This window comes from Drosophila obscura, unplaced genomic scaffold (assembly GCF_018151105.1).
Source record: "Drosophila obscura isolate BZ-5 IFL unplaced genomic scaffold, ASM1815110v1 contig_95, whole genome shotgun sequence".
In the NCBI taxonomy this organism is placed as follows: Eukaryota; Metazoa; Arthropoda; class Insecta; order Diptera; family Drosophilidae; genus Drosophila; species Drosophila obscura.
This window is the reverse complement of record NW_024542889.1, coordinates 1,095,868-1,114,683: the sequence shown is the minus strand read 5'-3', so window position 1 is coordinate 1,114,683 and position 18,816 is coordinate 1,095,868. Positions and strand designations below refer to the sequence as shown.

Genomic DNA, 18,816 nt, shown 5'->3' with positions numbered 1-18,816 from the left:
TGAAGGTGCACGCAGGCTTCGGGGGAATCCAGAGGGCGATTTGGGCTAGGTGGGCGATCTCGGGGGAAATCGTTAGAAAAGAGAACACAAGTATGTCTATTCAAGATACGTTTTATTCCAAGCATGACTTTTACATTTCCTTTTTCGTGATCCCTCTATCTTCTCCAACTCCCCCGCAAGGTATATAAAAACCCGGTGAGGCCGTGGCTTAGTGATTGGTTGGGAACGCTGGGGGTCGAACGCCAACATCCCGCCCCCCTTTGCAATGTATTGCAACTTATGGGGAGTCCAATGCTGCAGAAATGCTTTACGGCCGGCACCCGCCCGACAGCGTCCACCCGAAGACGGTGTGCTGTGCAACGGGGAGCCCCTCGGCACTCGGCAGCATTCCATCGCGGATGACGTCACCATACACGTCCGCTCCCAGAATGAGAGCCACAGTGGCCGGGCAATGAAAGTTGTCGTCTGCCAACGTTAGGTGATTGAATTTGCTCCGTATGCGATCACCGATGGACGCGGAGGGAGTTCGCAGATGCAGCTTCGGGTCCACCTGGAACACGACCTCCAACTGGAAGTCCGGGGACATCGGTGACCGGAGCACTGCTGCACAGGCTTCTTCATCCCCGATCATGGACGTGCGCAAATGGAAGGCCTTGGCCCGCGACGCGTTGATCGCTGACATGGGGCGGCAGGGGTCGATCAACGCCCTGGTCTCATAGGTGGTGGTCCCGTTGTCGACGGTGACGCTTGCGGTCGGTAGTACCTGCGGGTTGCGGTGCTGCAGCAGTGTGGTCAGAGTCGGAGGTCGGCTGGAGGAGGATGCCGAAGTCCTCGGAGGAGTAGGCCGTCGATCAGTCGCTGTGTCCCGCGTTCGAGGTCGGCGGGAGGCGGAGGATGTCGTCGTCGGAGCTCGAGGTCCAGCTGGTGAGGATGGTGTGACGGATGTGGGGCGACGACGATTTGTGTCCGGGATATGCAGGAGGGTGTGGTGGTGCTTGTGGCAATGCCGACACCGGTCTCCGCTGCGGCAGTCGCGTCCCGAGTGCTCATGGGCTAGGCAGTTGGGGCAGTACTGATTGATGAGTGCTGCCCGCAACCGCTTTTCAGCGCTTAGCCGCAGGAACCGCCCGCACTTCCTAAGAGGATGGACGCCTCGGCAGACTCGGCAACGGTAGGACATAGTACCTCGGGTACGTCTGCTGTCGTGAGCTTGGCCCTCGGTGCTTCTGCGTTGGGTGCGTGTGGGCTGCTGGGGTGCCATAATGAGACCGTGGCTGCGGAAATCGGAAGTGAGGATTAGTAATGATGTGCAGGAGAGTTGTACGGACGAGTTGTGCTTAAGCCTAAGGATAAGAAGGCGGATACTTATGGGTCGGGTAGTACGCGGGAGTAGGTGGACTGGATCTCCGACTCCATAGGCAGCAGGACGACCTTAGTAATCGGTCTTTTGATAAGGCCTCGGACAGTGTTAAGGTCTATCACACGGACCTTATCATCGGGCCCAGGGTACGTTTTTTGTACCCGTCCGAGACGCCATTCGTGAGAGGGGATGTTATCCTCCTTGATAACAACGAGGTCTCCCACCTCTAGGTCTCTTGTTGGATGCTGCCATTTGGTTCGCTTGTGCAACTCTCGTAGGTACTCCGTTTTCCAGCGCGAACAGAATTGCTGGTTTAGAGCCTGGAGATGTTGCCAGCGGTTCAGGATGGAGGAGGCGCTCTCTTTTATTTCAGGCTCCGCCACGGAGAGTAGCGGCCCGCCGATCAGGAAGTGACCTGGGCTTAGAGCTAGCGGGTCATTCGGGTCCTCGGACATAGGAGAGATCGGTCGAGAGTTAAGGCAGGCCTCAATTTTGGAGAGTAAGGTGGCGAACTCCTCCAATGTATATTTGGCCGTACACATCGACGGTCGGCACAGTAACGTCTTGAAACTCTTCACGCCTGCTTCCCAAAGGCCACCCATGTGTGGGGCTCCCGGAGGGATGAACCGCCACGATAAGCCCTGCTGACTGTATACCGCAGAAGTCCGCGTTCGGATGGCTTCGAGAAGATCTACAGCCAGAGCACGAGATGCGCCGACGAAATTCCTGCCGTTGTCGGATTGGACCTCGTGAGGACACCCTCGTCTCGCGACAAAACGAGCGAAAGCGGCTAGGAAGGTGTCAGTGGATAGGTCGGAAGTGGCCTCTAGGTGGATGGCTTTCGTGGTGAAACACACGAACACGCACACATAACCTTTGGTTATGCGGCATGCGCGCCCGATGAAGCTCTTGACGTCGAAGGGACCGGCAAAGTCGACTCCGGTGTATGTGAATGGTCTGGAGAATGTGACTCTTGTGGACGGGAGGTCACCCATTAACTGGGTCTGGAGTCGCTTGCGATGGATTACGCATACCTTACAGGATTGGATCACCGCCTTCACTACGTGACGTAGTCGAGGGATCCAGTAAGTTGCACGGAGAAGGCGAATGACCAGCTGGTTCCCACCATGGAGGACTATGTGATGAGTGAAGCGCACCAGCAGGCGAACGAGGAGGGATGCGGGTGGCAGTAGGATTGGATGTTTCTCGTTGTAGGACATGGAAGCGGAGGCTTGGACTCGGCCACATGCTCGCATGACACCGTTCTGGTCAATGAATGGATTGAGATTCCGTAGGGAACTCGATGCAGGGAGAGGACGTTTGGTTGTAAGGCACCGATGTTCGTCCGCATAGTGCATGCCCTGCGTTGCGATGGTAACGGCTTGCAGTGCGGCCGCTATCTCTGCCCCGCTTACCTCGTTGGAATTGTGGACTGACCCTCCTCTGCATCGTTGGATGAATCGCTGCACATAGGTAAGCACGCGCAAAGCTCGCCCGAGATCCGAGAATCGGCTGAGGATGTCAGAGGATGTGCTACTTGTATGCAGCACCTTGACTGCTCGCTTCTCCAAGTCAGTCTCCGGGAATGGGTCCAGTGGACACGGCCACTGTGACTGCGGAAGACGCAGCCAAGCAGGACCATGCCACCACATGTCGTTCCCCGCGAGGTCGATGGGTCCTATACCTCGGCTGGCTAGGTCGGCAGGATTGTCTTCCGATCGAACATGACTCCACAGCTCGCCGGAGTTGCAGCGCGCTATCTTGGCGACTCGATTGCCCACGAACGTGGTCCATTCGCACGCTGGTTTGTGCAGCCAGGCCAGCACAATGGTAGAGTCGGTCCAGAAGGATACCTGGCTACTGTCTAGCGGCATCTGTGGAAGGATGGCAGCGGACAATTCTGCCAGAAGAACCGCTCCGCACAGCTCAAGTCGAGGCAAGGATATCGTCCTCACGGGGGCCACGCGAGTCTTAGCTGTCAGGAGAGAGCAGAATATGCCATTCGGCCGCTCCACTCGGACGTAGATCGCCGCACCATAGGCACGCTGAGACGCGTCGCAGAAGCCATGAATCTGCACCTTGGCAGTCGGACAGACGTGGATCCACCTTGGTATGTGGATCTGCTGGATGGCCGGAAAACTCTGCAGGAAGGTCTCCCACGTTTGACGCAGATCGCCAGGAAGGTCCTCGTCCCAACCTAACTCTCGTAACCACACCTCCTGCATGAACATCTTAGCTTGGATGACAAAGGGGGCAAGCCATCCCGCTGGATCAAACAGCTTCGCAATCTGGGACAACACATTGCGTTTCGTGCAGGATTCCCGATGGATTAATTCGGGAGGGACAAAGAAAAACTCGTCGGCACTCGCTTGCCATCGGATACCCAAGGTCTTTGCGATACTGCTTTCTTCGAGCTCGAGGAAATCAGCTCGCAGTAAGTGCTCGAGAGGGATGTCGCTCAGCACGCCCTTCTGATTTGCGGTCCATTTTCGGAGTGGAAAGCCGGCGGAATCGAGTGCTTCTCGCAACTCGGCGATGGCGGAAATTGCCTGAGGCTGGGTATGTGCACCAGCTAGAACGTCGTCTACGTACATGTAATTGGCCAGGATGTCGCTTGCCATTGGGAACCGAGGATGCACTTCATGTGCAAGTTGCCTTAGGACGCGAATGGCGAGAAATGGCGCGCAGTTGACTCCGAAGGTGACCGTATCGAGTTCATAGTCGCACACGTCCCCGTTAGGATTGCGAAAGATTATCCGTTGGTAGGGAGTGTGTTGTGGCGCCACGAGGATCTGCCGATACATCTTATTGATGTCGGCGTTGAAAACGTAACGGAATACGCGCCACTTAAGGATTTGCGTGGTCAAGTCGGACTGAAGGACTGGCCCTGAATGCAATACGTCATTAAGGCTTCTTCCGTTCGAGGACGGGCTGGACGCGTTGAAGACCACGCGCACCTTGGTCGTTGTGCTTTCTGGCTTGAAAACGGCATGGTGTGGAAGATAGAAATGGCCAGAGTCATGACTAGGTGGAACCTGTTTCATGTGGCCTAGCTCTAAATACTCGTGAATGACATCGTCGTACTGCTTCTTGAGAGGCAAGTTTCGCTGCAGACGCTGCTCGTTTCTCAGAAACTGGGCGTGGGCCGAAGGCCTCGAGTAGCCCAAGTCTATCTTTTCTGGACATTTGAATGGAAGAGTGACGATGTATCTCCCGTCGGGAGCTCGCTGCGTGGTCTGGAGAAAATTTTCCTCGCAAATGGAGTCTGACTCGCTCGTAGGTCTCCCTGGAAGGTCCTCCACCTCCCAAAACCTTGTGAGAAGTTTCTCGAGTCGGACGTCAGAGCTGACCGAGATCTTCGTGGTGAAGGAAGAGATGATTCGAGACGAGTCAGCTGCGACAGGACCGGATAGGACCCATCCGAAGATAGTCTCTTGGCCCAAGAGCGAGCCACAAATGTTGGACCGGAAGCCGCTTAAAAGGATGGATGGAAGGATATCAGCGCCTATGAGCACGTCTATCTGCGCGCTGCGATGAAAGGAGGGATCCGCTAAATGGAGTTTAGGAAGGTCTGTCATGTAGTTCTGCGGTACAGGGTATGACGGGAGGTTACCCGCCAATTGCGGAAGAACGTACGCCGTGGTCTCAACCTGGAGGCCGGGCCTTAAGGCGGAGCCGATCGTGAAGTGGCAGAGTTTCTGGGCCTTGGCCGCTACCGTTTGACTCAAACCAGAGACTTGAGCCTGGACGGCTTGGAAGGGGGGCCGAATGATTTTGAACATCCGCTCAGTAATAAAGGTGGCCTCAGATCCGGAGTCGATCAGGGCTCTAGCCTTGTATCTTGTGCCGGCATGACAAATGTCCACTATTGCTGTGCCCAGTAGCACCTGGTGTACATTTGTAGCGCAATAGCTCTGGACATGGGCTGAGTCGTTGGACGAAGGAAGAGAAGAGGAAGTGGACTGTATGGTGGCAGGGGCTTGTGTGGTGTGAGGACTGGGAGCACAGTTGGAGCCACTCGGAGTCTGCTCGCCCCGATGAAGGAGGGTGTGGTGTCGTCCACTGCACGTACTGCAGTTGTACGCGCTGGTGCAGTCCCGGAGTTGGTGTCCTCGCGCGAAGCAGTTTAAGCAGAGTTGTTTCTGCTGAATGTAGCTTGACCGTTCCTGTACGGTCAGGCGAAGAAATTCTGGGCATGATCGCACAGGATGATAGCTCCTGGAACAGAGGTCGCAAGTGCGCGCCTTGTTGGAGATTCTCCCCTCAAAGGAGTTCACTCGTCGATGTGCAGGAGTGGGAAGGCTTGGACGGGAATTGTAGTGCGGCTCGATGCCTGGATGACCGTCCTCGGTCGCCTCGAGAGAGAGGTATCTCTCCTCTAAGAACTTGTTCATGGCGCGCCAAGTCGGAACCTCGAATTTATTCGGAACCGATTGTTCCCAAAGCTCCACGGTCGCCTTTGGTAACTTCGCGGTAATGAGGTACACCAGCACGCCATCTGCAAAGCAGCTGTCGGTGGACACCTCGGAGTGCTGAAGGGTCGTGAGGCATTTGTGGACAGACCTCTGGAGCTCCTTTAAGGCGGCTCCAGATTCAGATCGGATGGAAGGCAAGCTGAAAAGGATCTTCAACTGGGCCTTGAGTATCAGCCGTTTATTTTGGAAACGCTCACGAAGGTGGTTCCAGGCAGATTCAAACCCATCATTCGTAAGCGGGGCCTGTGCAACTATGTCGTGGGCTTCACCGCTCGTTTTCTGGTTGAGGTGGTATAATTTCTCCACCGGAGTCAACCTGGCGTTGTTTATGTAGATGGCGGTGAATAGGTCTCGGAACGTGGGCCACTGCTGGTAGTCTCCACTGAAAACCTCCGTGTCGCATGGGGGAAGGCGGCAATCGTTGGACATTTGCACCTGGACGGCTGGTTGCGCGGTCGGAATGACAGTTGGGGGCTGGAGATGGTCGTTGAGTTCAGCTAAACTTTGCTCGTACACCGCGTAACATTCATCGTATATGTCTTGGACCTCAACTTGACCATCTGGATCCTCTGTTGCTAGAAGTGCAGAACAGGCTCGATACTCCGATTCGACCTCCAACCACATGCCTCGGATCTGTTCCCGGCGTTGGGTTGGGAGAGATGGTTGGGGTGCGGGCATCAGGAGCATTAAGTTTCTGGTCAAAGTGAGTGAGCCGGCCTGTAGCCAAAACAAACCTAGACCGTGCAGAGCTGGCGGCAGATTGGGCCATTGTTCCTGGAACCGTGCACGTGGATGGTGAGGGACACAAGAGGGTGTCGAATATGGAGTGGCAGACCTTGGAAGTGGTCGGACCTTGCGGGCGTGAGGGCGAACGCGACGAAGTGGGTGTAGTAACTGCTGCGGAAGAGCTGGGCGGCTTGGCGTCACTCTGCGAGCTTACACGCTTTAGTTTTTTGCTGACTTTCTTTCCACCAGAAGGCATACTAAGCTGATGGATCTGCTATGGGAAGAGTTCGCAATTCCTGTGGTACACGGAGGGAAGAGTGCACAGGCGGACGTTGAAGTTGGAATGATACTCGTCGCACACGTAAGTCAGAGGAATTTAAATATTATAATATGTAGTTGCGCACTCGTTGGATGATTTTGTTGTCGGAAGGAAATTTATTAATTACCAAACAAAATATAATTATTAATGATAAATTAATAGTCCTCAACAATCATCACTTTTTAATAACAACTGCGATCAATTATAATTATTAATCATATGAGCGGCAGCAGCCTTGCTAAGGTGGCAAAAATAAAAACACGAGTACCCCCAACCTGTATACATTTATCGATCTTGGACTATCGATCTCAACATAAAATGTACACAACACCAAGAATGCGTATTTGCATATTTATGTATTATGTATGCATGTATTGTTATGTATTGTACGCCGGTGCAATCGGAAATAAAATATTTAATGGGTTATTTTATATATGCGGGCAATTGTTAGTTAATGATCGTGTAATTTGTTTTAGCCGTGCGATTATGTATGGTATTAGTATGTATGGAAGTGCCGGCACGTATGTATGTATGTGAAGGTGCTTATAAGCCGGTGAAAATATATATATACATATGGATGTGAGCTATGTATGTTATGTTGATATAATTGTAATATGCGCAACAAATAAACATGTATATTTTCCTTGTATTGGCGTTTTATGTTGTGTGGGACGGATTGTGTGCACATACATATGTACGTACTTGCACCTGTGGAATGGCGACGGATCTCAGCAGCAGTACATCTGTACATACATATATGTATGAGGTGCCTGTTGTAGGGGGAGAAAAACCTCGCTTGGAATGATTCCGGGAGACCGGTAGGCAGGCAAGAGGGCCAACGGAGTAGGCAGCATGAGTGGTTTAGGCAATTAAGAGCGATAACAGGCTTTGGAGTGCCTATATGGGGTGCCAGAGTTGGCGGAAAATGGGACTTAGGTGATATGTACATACATATACTTGGATGGAGATGCAGATGACGGACGGAGTGTTTTCGAATGAGCAAAGCTGGTACTTAGCTTGGATTCTGGTTCCTCAAAGTTCCCGCGCTGCAAGCTGGATCGTAGGGGGGAATCTCTCCAATGCTTAATGTATCCGGCTCGAAGGACCAAAATGAAGGTGCACGCAGGCTTCGGGGGAATCCAGAGGGCGATTTGGGCTAGGTGGGCGATCTCGGGGGAAATCGTTAGAAAAGAGAACACAAGTATGTCTATTCAAGATACGTTTTATTCCAAGCATGACTTTTACATTTCCTTTTTCGTGATCCCTCTATCTTCTCCAACTCCCCCGCAAGGTATATAAAAACCCGGTGAGGCCGTGGCTTAGTGATTGGTTGGGAACGCTGGGGGTCCGAACCCAACAAATACAAATAGGCTGTATTAGGAACGGGCCCTGGACAGACTGAGAGGCTGTACCCCGGCCTGAGAAAACATCCTTACAGATGGCGCCCTAGCAGGGACCCTAGAGAAGAAATTTGCGAAAAATAGTGCAAGAAATTGTAGGAGCAACCAGCGATAAGTGGTATGAACACCAGTACAGCGTAGATCTGCCTCAGAGAATCACCCACCCCCAAAGCCAAGATCACAGACCCAGCCCCATATACCTCGTGCGACCACGACAGGGACAGCATAGAATCATCCAAGAACAACGAGCCGAGCAACAACACACGCCAAAAAAAAAAAAAAAAAAACAAAACCGCAGGCAGCAAAACCGACCCTCCAACCCATGTACAGCTGAGGCTGGTTTTCTAAGCTCCTCGCAGCCACGCGCCAAGAGAAGTTTGGCAACAGCGCGACCACGCTTCGCGACGCCCGAAAACACATTGGCGCACGTGGGAGAAAGAGACTGCAGGTGACGCCGAGAAGTGCGGCAACAGCGCGACCACGCTTCGCGGTCGGCCGTAGCAGCAGCGACGCCCGAAAACACATTGACGCACGTGTGAGAAAAGGACAGCAGGTGACGCCGAGAAGTGCGGCAACAGCGCGACCACGTTTCGCGCTCCAACTGCCTGGCTCACGAGCACTCGGGCAAGGACTGCCGCAGTGGAGACCTCTGCAAGGTGTGCTCCCGCAACCACCACACGCTGCTCCACCTGCCCTGCCCGTCGACGTCACCTCCGTCTTCCCGCGCTGAACCACGCCCTCGTCTTCCGGTCAGCCGCCGCCGCCGCCGTCGTCGGACATCCAGTCCCGACAGCAACCTCCTTGCTCCAGCACCGGAGCATCAACGTCCTCCCGACGGCAATGGTGGTCCTCGCAGTGCAGCAAGCCACTAAGGTGTTGAGTGCACTGATTGATCCCTGCACGCCGGTCAGCTGCATCGACGCCGAGGTGGCTAGGGAGCTGAAGTTGCCCACCACCTGCATCGGGGACGAGAAGGTGTGCACCGCCATGATCCGGGCGAAGACAGGAGAGTTCAAAGTGGAGGCCGTCTTCAAAATCGAGCCCCGTCTGCGCGTCCATACGCCGATCCGTTCACTGAGCGACACCGTCCGTGCTCGCATCGACGACTTGAAGTTGGCCAACGAGCAGTTCCATCTCGCTCGTCTTGCGTGCAGATTTGTATCCAAGGGTCATCCAACCTGGGTTCCTCGCCCGCGCAGACGGCCTTCCCGTGCACGCAGACCTAAAATCTTTGCACACCTGCAAGGGGGGGAGAATGTTCACAGTGAGGACGGCGCTGGCGGGGCAACCGCTCTGTGGGCATTCCAGCCAGACATCGCTGTTAGCGTTCCAGCTACACAAGCGGTCGCCTCGCTCTCGCCCTCATACTTAAGAGTACGTACGCTCTCTCGCGCGCATACTCACCACGCTGGCTCTCCCGCCCACGCTCACGCTCCCGCTCTCGCCGCCGACAGCCCTCAGCAGCTTGAGTGGCACCGATCTAGCTTTAATTCGCTATTCCACCCGAAGCAAAACGGCCGGCTTTTGCGCGCGATACCTATACATATTTAACTACAATTAACCCTACGAATAAAACCCTAAATCTGTACATATTGAAGAACTTGGACCGCTGCATCTCGTATTTATTTTTGGGAAACGATCCTGGGACCTCGCACTGACCTGTATTATTAAACGAAATATATAATAAGTAAACTAAACTAAACGTTGATTAGTGGGACCGATGACCTCTGGGGAGCAGTCAGGTACCATCACTAAAAACCCAGCAGTCAGGAACTATCACTAAGAACCAAGAACCAGCACCCAGAACCGAGAACCAGCACCAAGAACACGAAAGAGAAACACCGAGCGAACGAAAAGGGAGGATACGCTTAAGAGAGCGATAGGCGGGCATAAGCAAAGAGAACGGAGCTGGCCGTCGGGAGAAGAAGCCCTAGCCAAGCATAGCTGGCATGCGGCAGCAAAGATGAGCGAAAGAGCGCTTGGCAAGGCTGGCACGCGTCAGAAATATGAGCGGCAGAGCCAACGACGCAATTCTAGCGCAAAGTCGAAAATCACCCCAAGCCAGCCCACAGAAGCCGAGAGAGGAGCAGCGCCGCAACGCAAGAAATAATCGACGATCGGCTCAGCGTTCGGCAGCTAAGCTACAAAGTGGCCGAGGGCCGGGCGGAATTACCGGCAGAGGCCGGATCAAGCGGCTTGGCACGCGTCAAAAAAGATGCGAGCCAGGAGTCGAAAAATGGTGTCAAAAGCGAGCAGTTCAGTTCCAGAGCAGGGTCCAGACCTAGTGCGATCGCCATGACCCCCGCCCCCAGGATTTGTGCCAACGACAACAACACAGCACCCAGCCAACGACACCGACGGAATCCTGCCCGCTGAAGATTTCCCCAACACGGAGGCCACCGAGAATCAGCGGAATAGCACCAAACCAGGCGAAAAGAGGACGGGTAAGCCGGCTCACTGGTGGGTGTGTAGCGAGAGAAAGAGACGGTGTGATAGGTAGGGACCCAACCACGGATATAATAAAGAATATATATAAAACGCTCTTGGTTATTGTATCGGCTGTCCCAAAACCACTCCATCCCTCTTCCACTATCCTTGGGGAGACGGACCATAGCATCAGTACGCGGTCAAGCACGGTGACTGTGGTCCGCCCCTCCCCCTTCTCGTAGCCCGTTTCCCGTAGAAAACCTTGCCTTTTTCCCCCCGGAGGACCAGTTGAAAGGTGTGTACGCGGGCAGGCACGGCATCCCCGGAACAGGATTCCCCATTCCCCTCGAGCATTTCCTTCCCATGCCTGGCTGTAAGGGCCCCGTTCCGGTCCCACGCGCGGAGCGCCGCACTTTGCCCTCGCAACTCATTCCAATCTCTAGGTCCAAAAAATACAAATAGGCTGTATTAGGAACGGGCCCTGGACAGACTGAGAGGCTGTACCCCAGCCTGAGAAAACATCCTTACAGATGGCGCCCTAGCAGGGACCCTTAGAGAAGAAATTTGCGAAAAATAGTGCAAGAAATTGTAGGAGCAACCAGCGATAAGTGGTATGAACACCAGTACAGCGTAGATCTGCCTCAGAGAATCACCCACCCCCAAAGCCAAGATCACAGACCCAGCCCCATATACCTCGTGCGACCACGACAGGGACAGCATAGAATCATCCAAGAACAAGGAGCCGAGCAACAACACACGCCAAAAAAAAAAAAAAAACAAAACAAAACCGCAGGCAGCAAAACCGACCCTCCAACCCATGTACAGCTGAGGCTGGTTTTCTAAGCTCCTCGCAGCCACGCGCCAAGAGAAGTTTGGCAACAGCGCGACCACGCTTCGCGACGCCCGAAAACGCATTGGCGCACGTGGGAGAAAGAGACTGCAGGTGACGCCGAGAAGTGCGGCAACAGCGCGACCACGCTTCGCGGTCGGCCGTATGTTTCTTTTCGCTCATCTTTGCTGCCTGCTGAAGGTGCACGCAGGCTTCGGGGGAATCCAGAGGGCGATTTGGGCTAGGTGGGCGATCTCGGGGGAAATCGTTAGAAAAGAGAACACAAGTATGTCTATTCAAGATACGTTTTATTCCAAGCATGACTTTTACATTTCCTTTTTCGTGATCCCTCTATCTTCTCCAACTCCCCCGCAAGGTATATAAAAACCCGGTGAGGCCTTGGCTTAGTGATTGGTTGGGAACGCTGGGGGTCGAACGCCAACATCCCGCCCCCCTTTGCAATGTATTGCAACTTATGGGGAGTCCAATGCTGCAGAAATGCTTTACGGCCGGCACCCGCCCGACAGCGTCCACCCGAAGACGGTGTGCTGTGCAACGGGGAGCCCCTCGGCACTCGGCAGCATTCCATCGCGGATGACATCACCATACACGTCCGCTCCCAGAATGAGAGCCACAGTGGCCGGGCAATGAAAGTTGTCGTCTGCCAACGTTAGGTGATTGAATTTGCTCCGTATGCGATCACCGATGGACGCGGAGGGAGTTCGCAGATGCAGCTTCGGGTCCACCTGGAACACGACCTCCAACTGGAAGTCCGGGGACATCGGTGACCGGAGCACTGCTGCACAGGCTTCTTCATCCCCGATCATGGACGTGCGCAAATGGAAGGCCTTGGCCCGCGACGCGTTGATCGCTGACATGGGGCGGCAGGGGTCGATCAACGCCCTGGTCTCATAGGTGGTGGTCCCGTTGTCGACGGTGACGCTTGCGGTCGGTAGTACCTGCGGGTTGCGGTGCTGCAGCAGTGTGGTCAGAGTCGGAGGTCGGCTGGAGGAGGATGCCGATGTCCTCGGAGGAGTAGGCCGTCGATCAGTCGCTGTGTCCCGCGTTCGAGGTCGGCGGGAGGCGGAGGATGTCGTCGTCGGAGCTCGAGGTCCAGCTGGTGAGGATGGTGTGACGGATGTGGGGCGACGACGATTTGTGTCCGGGATATGCAGGAGGGTGTGGTGGTGCTTGTGGCAATGCCGACACCGGTCTCCGCTGCGGCAGTCGCGTCCCCGAGTGCTCATGGGCTAGGCAGTTGGGGCAGTACTGATTGATGAGTGCTGCCCGCAACCGCTTTTCAGCGCTTAGCCGCAGGAACCGCCCGCACTTCCTAAGAGGATGGACGCCTCGGCAGACTCGGCAACGGTAGGACATAGTACCTCGGGTACGTCTGCTGTCGTGAGCTTGGCCCTCGGTGCTTCTGCGTTGGGTGCGTGTGGGCTGCTGGGGTGCCATAATGAGACCGTGGCTGCGGAAATCGGAAGTGAGGATTAGTAATGATGTGCAGGAGAGTTGTACGGACGAGTTGTGCTTAAGCCTAAGGATAAGAAGGCTGATACTTATGGGTCGGGTAGTACGCGGGAGTAGGTGGACTGGATCTCCGACTCCATAGGCAGCAGGACGACCTTAGTAATCGGTCTTTTGATAAGGCCTCGGACAGTGTTAAGGTCTATCACACGGACCTTATCATCGGGCCCAGGGTACGTTTTTTGTACCCGTCCGAGACGCCATTCGTGAGAGGGGATGTTATCCTCCTTGATAACAACGAGGTCTCCCACCTCTAGGTCTCTTGTTGGATGCTGCCATTTGGTTCGCTTGTGCAACTCTCGTAGGTACTCCGTTTTCCAGCGCGAACAGAATTGCTGGTTTAGAGCCTGGAGATGTTGCCAGCGGTTCAGGATGGAGGAGGCGCTCTCTTTTATTTCAGGCTCCGCCACGGAGAGTAGCGGCCCGCCGATCAGGAAGTGACCTGGGCTTAGAGCTAGCGGGTCATTCGGGTCCTCGGACATAGGAGAGATCGGTCGAGAGTTAAGGCAGGCCTCAATTTTGGAGAGTAAGGTGGCGAACTCCTCCAATGTATATTTGGCCGTACACATCGACCGTTGGAACAGAGTCTTGAAACTCTTCACGCCTGCTTCCCAAAGGCCACCCATGTGTGGGGCTCCCGGAGGGATGAACCGCCACGATAAGCCCTGCTGACTGTATACCGCAGAAGTCCGCGTTCGGATGGCTTCGAGAAGATCTACAGCCAGAGCACGAGATGCGCCGACGAAATTCCTGCCGTTGTCGGATTGGACCTCGTGAGGACACCCCCGTCTCGCGACAAAACGAGCGAAAGCGGCTAGGAAGGTGTCAGTGGATAGGTCGGAAGTGGCCTCTAGGTGGATGGCTTTCGTGGTGAAACACACGAACACGCACACATAACCTTTGGTTTTGCGGCATGCGCGCCCGATGAAGCTCTTGACGTCGAAGGGACCGGCAAAGTCGACTCCGGTGTATGTGAATGGTCTGGAGAATGTGACTCTTGTGGACGGGAGGTCACCCATTAACTGGGTCTGGAGTCGCTTGCGATGGATTACGCATACCTTACAGGATTGGATCACCGCCTTCACTATGTGACGTAGTCGAGGGATCCAGTAAGTTGCACGGAGAAGGCGAATGACCAGCTGGTTCCCACCATGGAGGACTATGTGATGAGTGAAGCGCACCAGCAGGCGAACGAGGAGGGATGCGGGTGGCAGTAGGATTGGATGTTTCTCGTTGTAGGACATGGAAGCGGAGGCTTGGACTCGGCCACATGCTCGCATGACACCGTTCTGGTCAATGAATGGATTGAGATTCCGTAGGGAACTCGATGCAGGGAGAGGACGTTTGGTTGTAAGGCACCGATGTTCGTCCGCATAGTGCATGCCCTGCGTTGCGATGGTAACGGCTTGCAGTGCGGCCGCTATCTCTGCCCCGCTTACCTCGTTGGAATTGTGGACTGACCCTCCTCTGCATCGTTGGATGAATCGCTGCACATAGGTAAGCACGCGCAAAGCTCGCCCGAGATCCGAGAATCGGCTGAGGATGTCAGAGGATGTGCTACTTGTATGCAGCACCTTGACTGCTCGCTTCTCCAAGTCAGTCTCCGGGAATGGGTCCAGTGGACACGGCCACTGTGACTGCGGAAGACGCAGCCAAGCAGGACCATGCCACCACATGTCGTTCCCCGCGAGGTCGATGGGTCCTATACCTCGGCTGGCTAGGTCGGCAGGATTGTCTTCCGATCGAACATGACTCCACAGCTCGCCGGAGTTGCAGCGCGCTATCTTGGCGACTCGATTGCCCACGAACGTGGTCCATTCGCACGCTGGTTTGTGCAGCCAGGCCAGCACAATGGTAGAGTCGGTCCAGAAGGATACCTGGCTACTGTCTAGCGGCATCTGTGGAAGGATGGCAGCGGACAATTCTGCCAGAAGAACCGCTCCGCACAGCTCAAGTCGAGGCAAGGATATCGTCCTCACGGGGGCCACGCGAGTCTTAGCTGTCAGGAGAGAGCAGAATATGCCATTCGGCCGCTCCACTCGGACGTAGATCGCCGCACCATAGGCACGCTGAGACGCGTCGCAGAAGCCATGAATCTGCACCTTGGCAGTCGGACAGACGTGGATCCACCTTGGTATGTGGATCTGCTGGATGGCCGGCAGATCGCCAGGAAGGTCCTCGTCCCAACCTAACTCTCGTAACCACACCTCCTGCATGAACATCTTAGCTTGGATGACAAAGGGGGCAAGCCATCCCGCTGGATCAAACAGCTTCGCAATCTGGGACAACACATTGCGTTTCGTGCAGGATTCCCGATGGATTAATTCGGGAGGGACAAAGAAAAACTCGTCGGCACTCGCTTGCCATCGGATACCCAAGGTCTTTGCGATTCTGCTTTCTTCGAGCTCGAGGAAATCAGCTCGCAGTAAGTGCTCGAGAGGGATGTCGCTCAGCACGCCCTTCTGATTTGCGGTCCATTTTCGGAGTGGAAAGCCGGCGGAATCGAGTGCTTCTCGCAACTCGGCGATGGCGGAAATTGCCTGAGGCTGGGTATGTGCACCAGCTAGAACGTCGTCTACGTACATGTAATTGGCCAGGATGTCGCTTGCCATTGGGAACCGATGCACTTGGATGCACTTCATGTGCAAGTTGCCTTAGGACGCGAATGGCGAGAAATGGCGCGCAGTTGACTCCGAAGGTGACCGTATCGAGTTCATAGTCGCACACGTCCCCGTTAGGATTGCGAAAGATTATCCGTTGGTAGGGAGTGTGTTGTGGCGCCACGAGGATCTGCCGATACATCTTATTGATGTCGGCGTTGAAAACGTAACGGAATACGCGCCACTTAAGGATTTGCGTGGTCAAGTCGGACTGAAGGACTGGCCCTGAATGCAATACGTCATTAAGGCTTCTTCCGTTCGAGGACGGGCTGGACGCGTTGAAGACCACGCGCACCTTGGTCGTTGTGCTTTCTGGCTTGAAAACGGCATGGTGTGGAAGATAGAAATGGCCAGAGTCATGACTAGGTGGAACCTGTTTCATGTGGCCTAGCTCTAAATACTCGTGAATGACATCGTCGTACTGCTTCTTGAGAGGCAAGTTTCGCTGCAGACGCTGCTCGTTTCTCAGAAACTGGGCGTGGGCCGAAGGCCTCGAGTAGCCCAAGTCTATCTTTTCTGGACATTTGAATGGAAGAGTGACGATGTATCTCCCGTCGGGAGCTCGCTGCGTGGTCTGGAGAAAATTTTCCTCGCAAATGGAGTCTGACTCGCTCGTAGGTCTCCCTGGAAGGTCCTCCACCTCCCAAAACCTTGTGAGAAGTTTCTCGAGTCGGACGTCAGAGCTGACCGAGATCTTCGTGGTGAAGGAAGAGATGATTCGAGACGAGTCAGCTGCGACAGGACCGGATAGGACCCATCCGAAGATAGTCTCTTGGCCCAAGAGCGAGCCACAAATGTTGGACCGGAAGCCGCTTAAAAGGATGGATGGAAGGATATCAGCGCCTATGAGCACGTCTATCTGCGCGCTGCGATGAAAGGAGGGATCCGCTAAATGGAGTTTAGGAAGGTCTGTCATGTAGTTCTGCGGTACAGGGTATGACGGGAGGTTACCCGCCAATTGCGGAAGAACGTACGCCGTGGTCTCAACCTGGAGGCCGGGCCTTAAGGCGGAGCCGATCGTGAAGTGGCAGAGTTTCTGGGCCTTGGCCGCTACCGTTTGACTCAAACCAGAGACTTGAGCCTGGACGGCTTGGAAGGGGGCCGAATGATTTTGAACATCCGCTCAGTAATAAAGGTGGCCTCAGATCCGGAGTCGATCAGGGCTCTAGCCTTGTATCTTGTGCCGGCATGACAAATGTCCACTATTGCTGTGCCCAGTAGCACCTGGTGTACATTTGTAGCGCAATAGCTCTGGACATGGGCTGAGTCGTTGGACGAAGGAAGAGAAGAGGAAGTGGACTGTATGGTGGCAGGGGCTTGTGTGGTGTGAGGACTGGGAGCACAGTTGGAGCCACTCGGAGTCTGCTCGCCCCGATGAAGGAGGGTGTGGTGTCGTCCACTGCACGTACTGCAGTTGTACGCGCTGGTGCAGTCCCGGAGTTGGTGTCCTCGCGCGAAGCAGTTTAAGCAGAGTTGTTTCTGCTGAATGTAGCTTGACCGTTCCTGTACGGTCAGGCGAAGAAATTCTGGGCATGATCGCACAGGATGATAGCTCCTGGAACAGAGGTCGCAAGTGCGCGCCTTGTTGGAGATTCTCCCCTCAAAGGAGTTCACTCGTCGATGTGCAGGAGTGGGAAGGCTTGGACGGGAATTGTAGTGCGGCTCGATGCCTGGATGACCGTCCTCGGTCGCCTCGAGAGAGAGGTATCTCTCCTCTAAGAACTTGTTCATGGCGCGCCAAGTCGGAACCTCGAATTTATTCGGAACCGATTGTTCCCAAAGCTCCACGGTCGCCTTTGGTAACTTCGCGGTAATGAGGTACACCAGCACGCCATCTGCAAAGCAGCTGTCGGTGGACACCTCGGAGTGCTGAAGGGTCGTGATGCATTTGTGGACAGACCTCTGGAGCTCCTTTAAGGCGGCTCCAGATTCAGATCGGATGGAAGGCAAGCTGAAAAGGATCTTCAACTGGGCCTTGAGTATCAGCCGTTTATTTTGGAAACGCTCACGAAGGTGGTTCCAGGCAGATTCAAACCCATCATTCGTAAGCGGGGCCTGTGCAACTATGTCGTGGGCTTCACCGCTCGTTTTCTGGTTGAGGTGGTATAATTTCTCCACCGGAGTCAACCTGGCGTTGTTTATGTAGATGGCGGTGAATAGGTCTCGGAACGTGGGCCACTGCTGGTAGTCTCCACTGAAAACCTCCGTGTCGCATGGGGGAAGGCGGCAATCGTTGGACATTTGCACCTGGACGGCTGGTTGCGCGGTCGGAATGACAGTTGGGGGCTGGAGATGGTCGTTGAGTTCAGCTAAACTTTGCTCGTACACCGCGTAACATTCATCGTATATGTCTTGGACCTCAACTTGACCATCTGGATCCTCTGTTGCTAGAAGTGCAGAACAGGCTCGATACTCCGATTCGACCTCCAACCACATGCCTCGGATCTGTTCCGAGTTGGGTTGGGGTGTTGGGGTGCGGGCATCAGGAGCATTAAGTTTCTGGTCAAAGTGAGTGAGCCGGCCTGTAGCCAAAACAAACCTAGACCGTGCAGAGCTGGCGGCAGATTGGGCCATTGTTCCTGGAACCGTGCACGTGGATGGTGAGGGACACAAGAGGGTGTCGAATATGGAGTGGCAGACCTTGGAAGTGGTCGGACCTTGCGGGCGTGAGGGCGAACGCGACGAAGTGGGTGTAGTAACTGCTGCGGAAGAGCTGGGCGGCTTGGCGTCACTCTGCGAGCTTACACGCTTTAGTTTTTTGCTGACTTTCTTTCCACCAGAAGGCATACTAAGCTGATGGATCTGCTATGGGAAGAGTTCGCAATTCCTGTGGTACACGGAGGGAAGAGTGCAATCGGAAATAAAATATTTAATGGGTTATTTTATATATGCGGGCAATTGTTAGTTAATGATCGTGTAATTTGTTTTAGCCGTGCGATTATGTATGGTATTAGTATGTATGGAAGTGCCGGCACGTATGTATGTATGTGAAGGTGCTTATAAGCCGGTGAAAATATATATATACATATGGATGTGAGCTATGTATGTTATGTTGATATAATTGTAATACGCGCAACAAATAAACATGTA

At 54.4% G+C, this 18,816-nt stretch overlaps 2 protein-coding genes across 2 annotated transcripts; both read right to left on the bottom strand.

The window, feature by feature from the left end:
* Window positions 1-1,365: 1,365 nt before the first annotated feature.
* On the bottom strand, window positions 1,366-6,459 carry LOC121405396. The gene has a single exon (XM_041596072.1). The coding sequence runs from the start codon at window positions 6,457-6,459 to the stop codon at window positions 1,366-1,368; it is 5,094 nt and encodes a 1,697-aa protein (XP_041452006.1).
* Window positions 6,460-13,098: 6,639 nt separating this feature from the next.
* On the bottom strand, window positions 13,099-18,513 carry LOC121405395. The gene is made up of 3 exons (XM_041596071.1): window positions 16,795-18,513; window positions 15,650-16,648; window positions 13,099-15,345 (listed from the first exon to the last, which is right to left on the bottom strand). Exons 1-3 carry the CDS (start codon window positions 18,511-18,513, stop codon window positions 13,099-13,101), a joined length of 4,965 nt encoding a protein of 1,654 aa, XP_041452005.1.
* Between the last annotated feature and the right edge of the window lie 303 nt (window positions 18,514-18,816).

What these genes read in the sequence shown, in the direction of transcription:
- LOC121405396 (XM_041596072.1), bottom strand. Translation starts at nt 6,459, where the DNA reads ATGTGGTTGGAGGTCGAATCGGAGTATCGAGCCTGTTCTGCACTTCTA.
- LOC121405395 (XM_041596071.1), bottom strand. Translation starts at nt 18,513, where the DNA reads ATGCCTTCTGGTGGAAAGAAAGTCAGCAAAAAACTAAAGCGTGTAAGC. An exon ending in CGTCCAGGCTCAAGTCTCTG is followed by an intron (nt 16,649 to 16,794) that starts GTTTGAGTCAAA and finishes CCTGTACCGCAG; the next exon opens with AACTACATGACAGACCTTCC. An exon ending in GACATCCTGGCCAATTACAT is followed by an intron (nt 15,346 to 15,649) that starts GTACGTAGACGA and finishes GTGTTGTCCCAG; the next exon opens with ATTGCGAAGCTGTTTGATCC.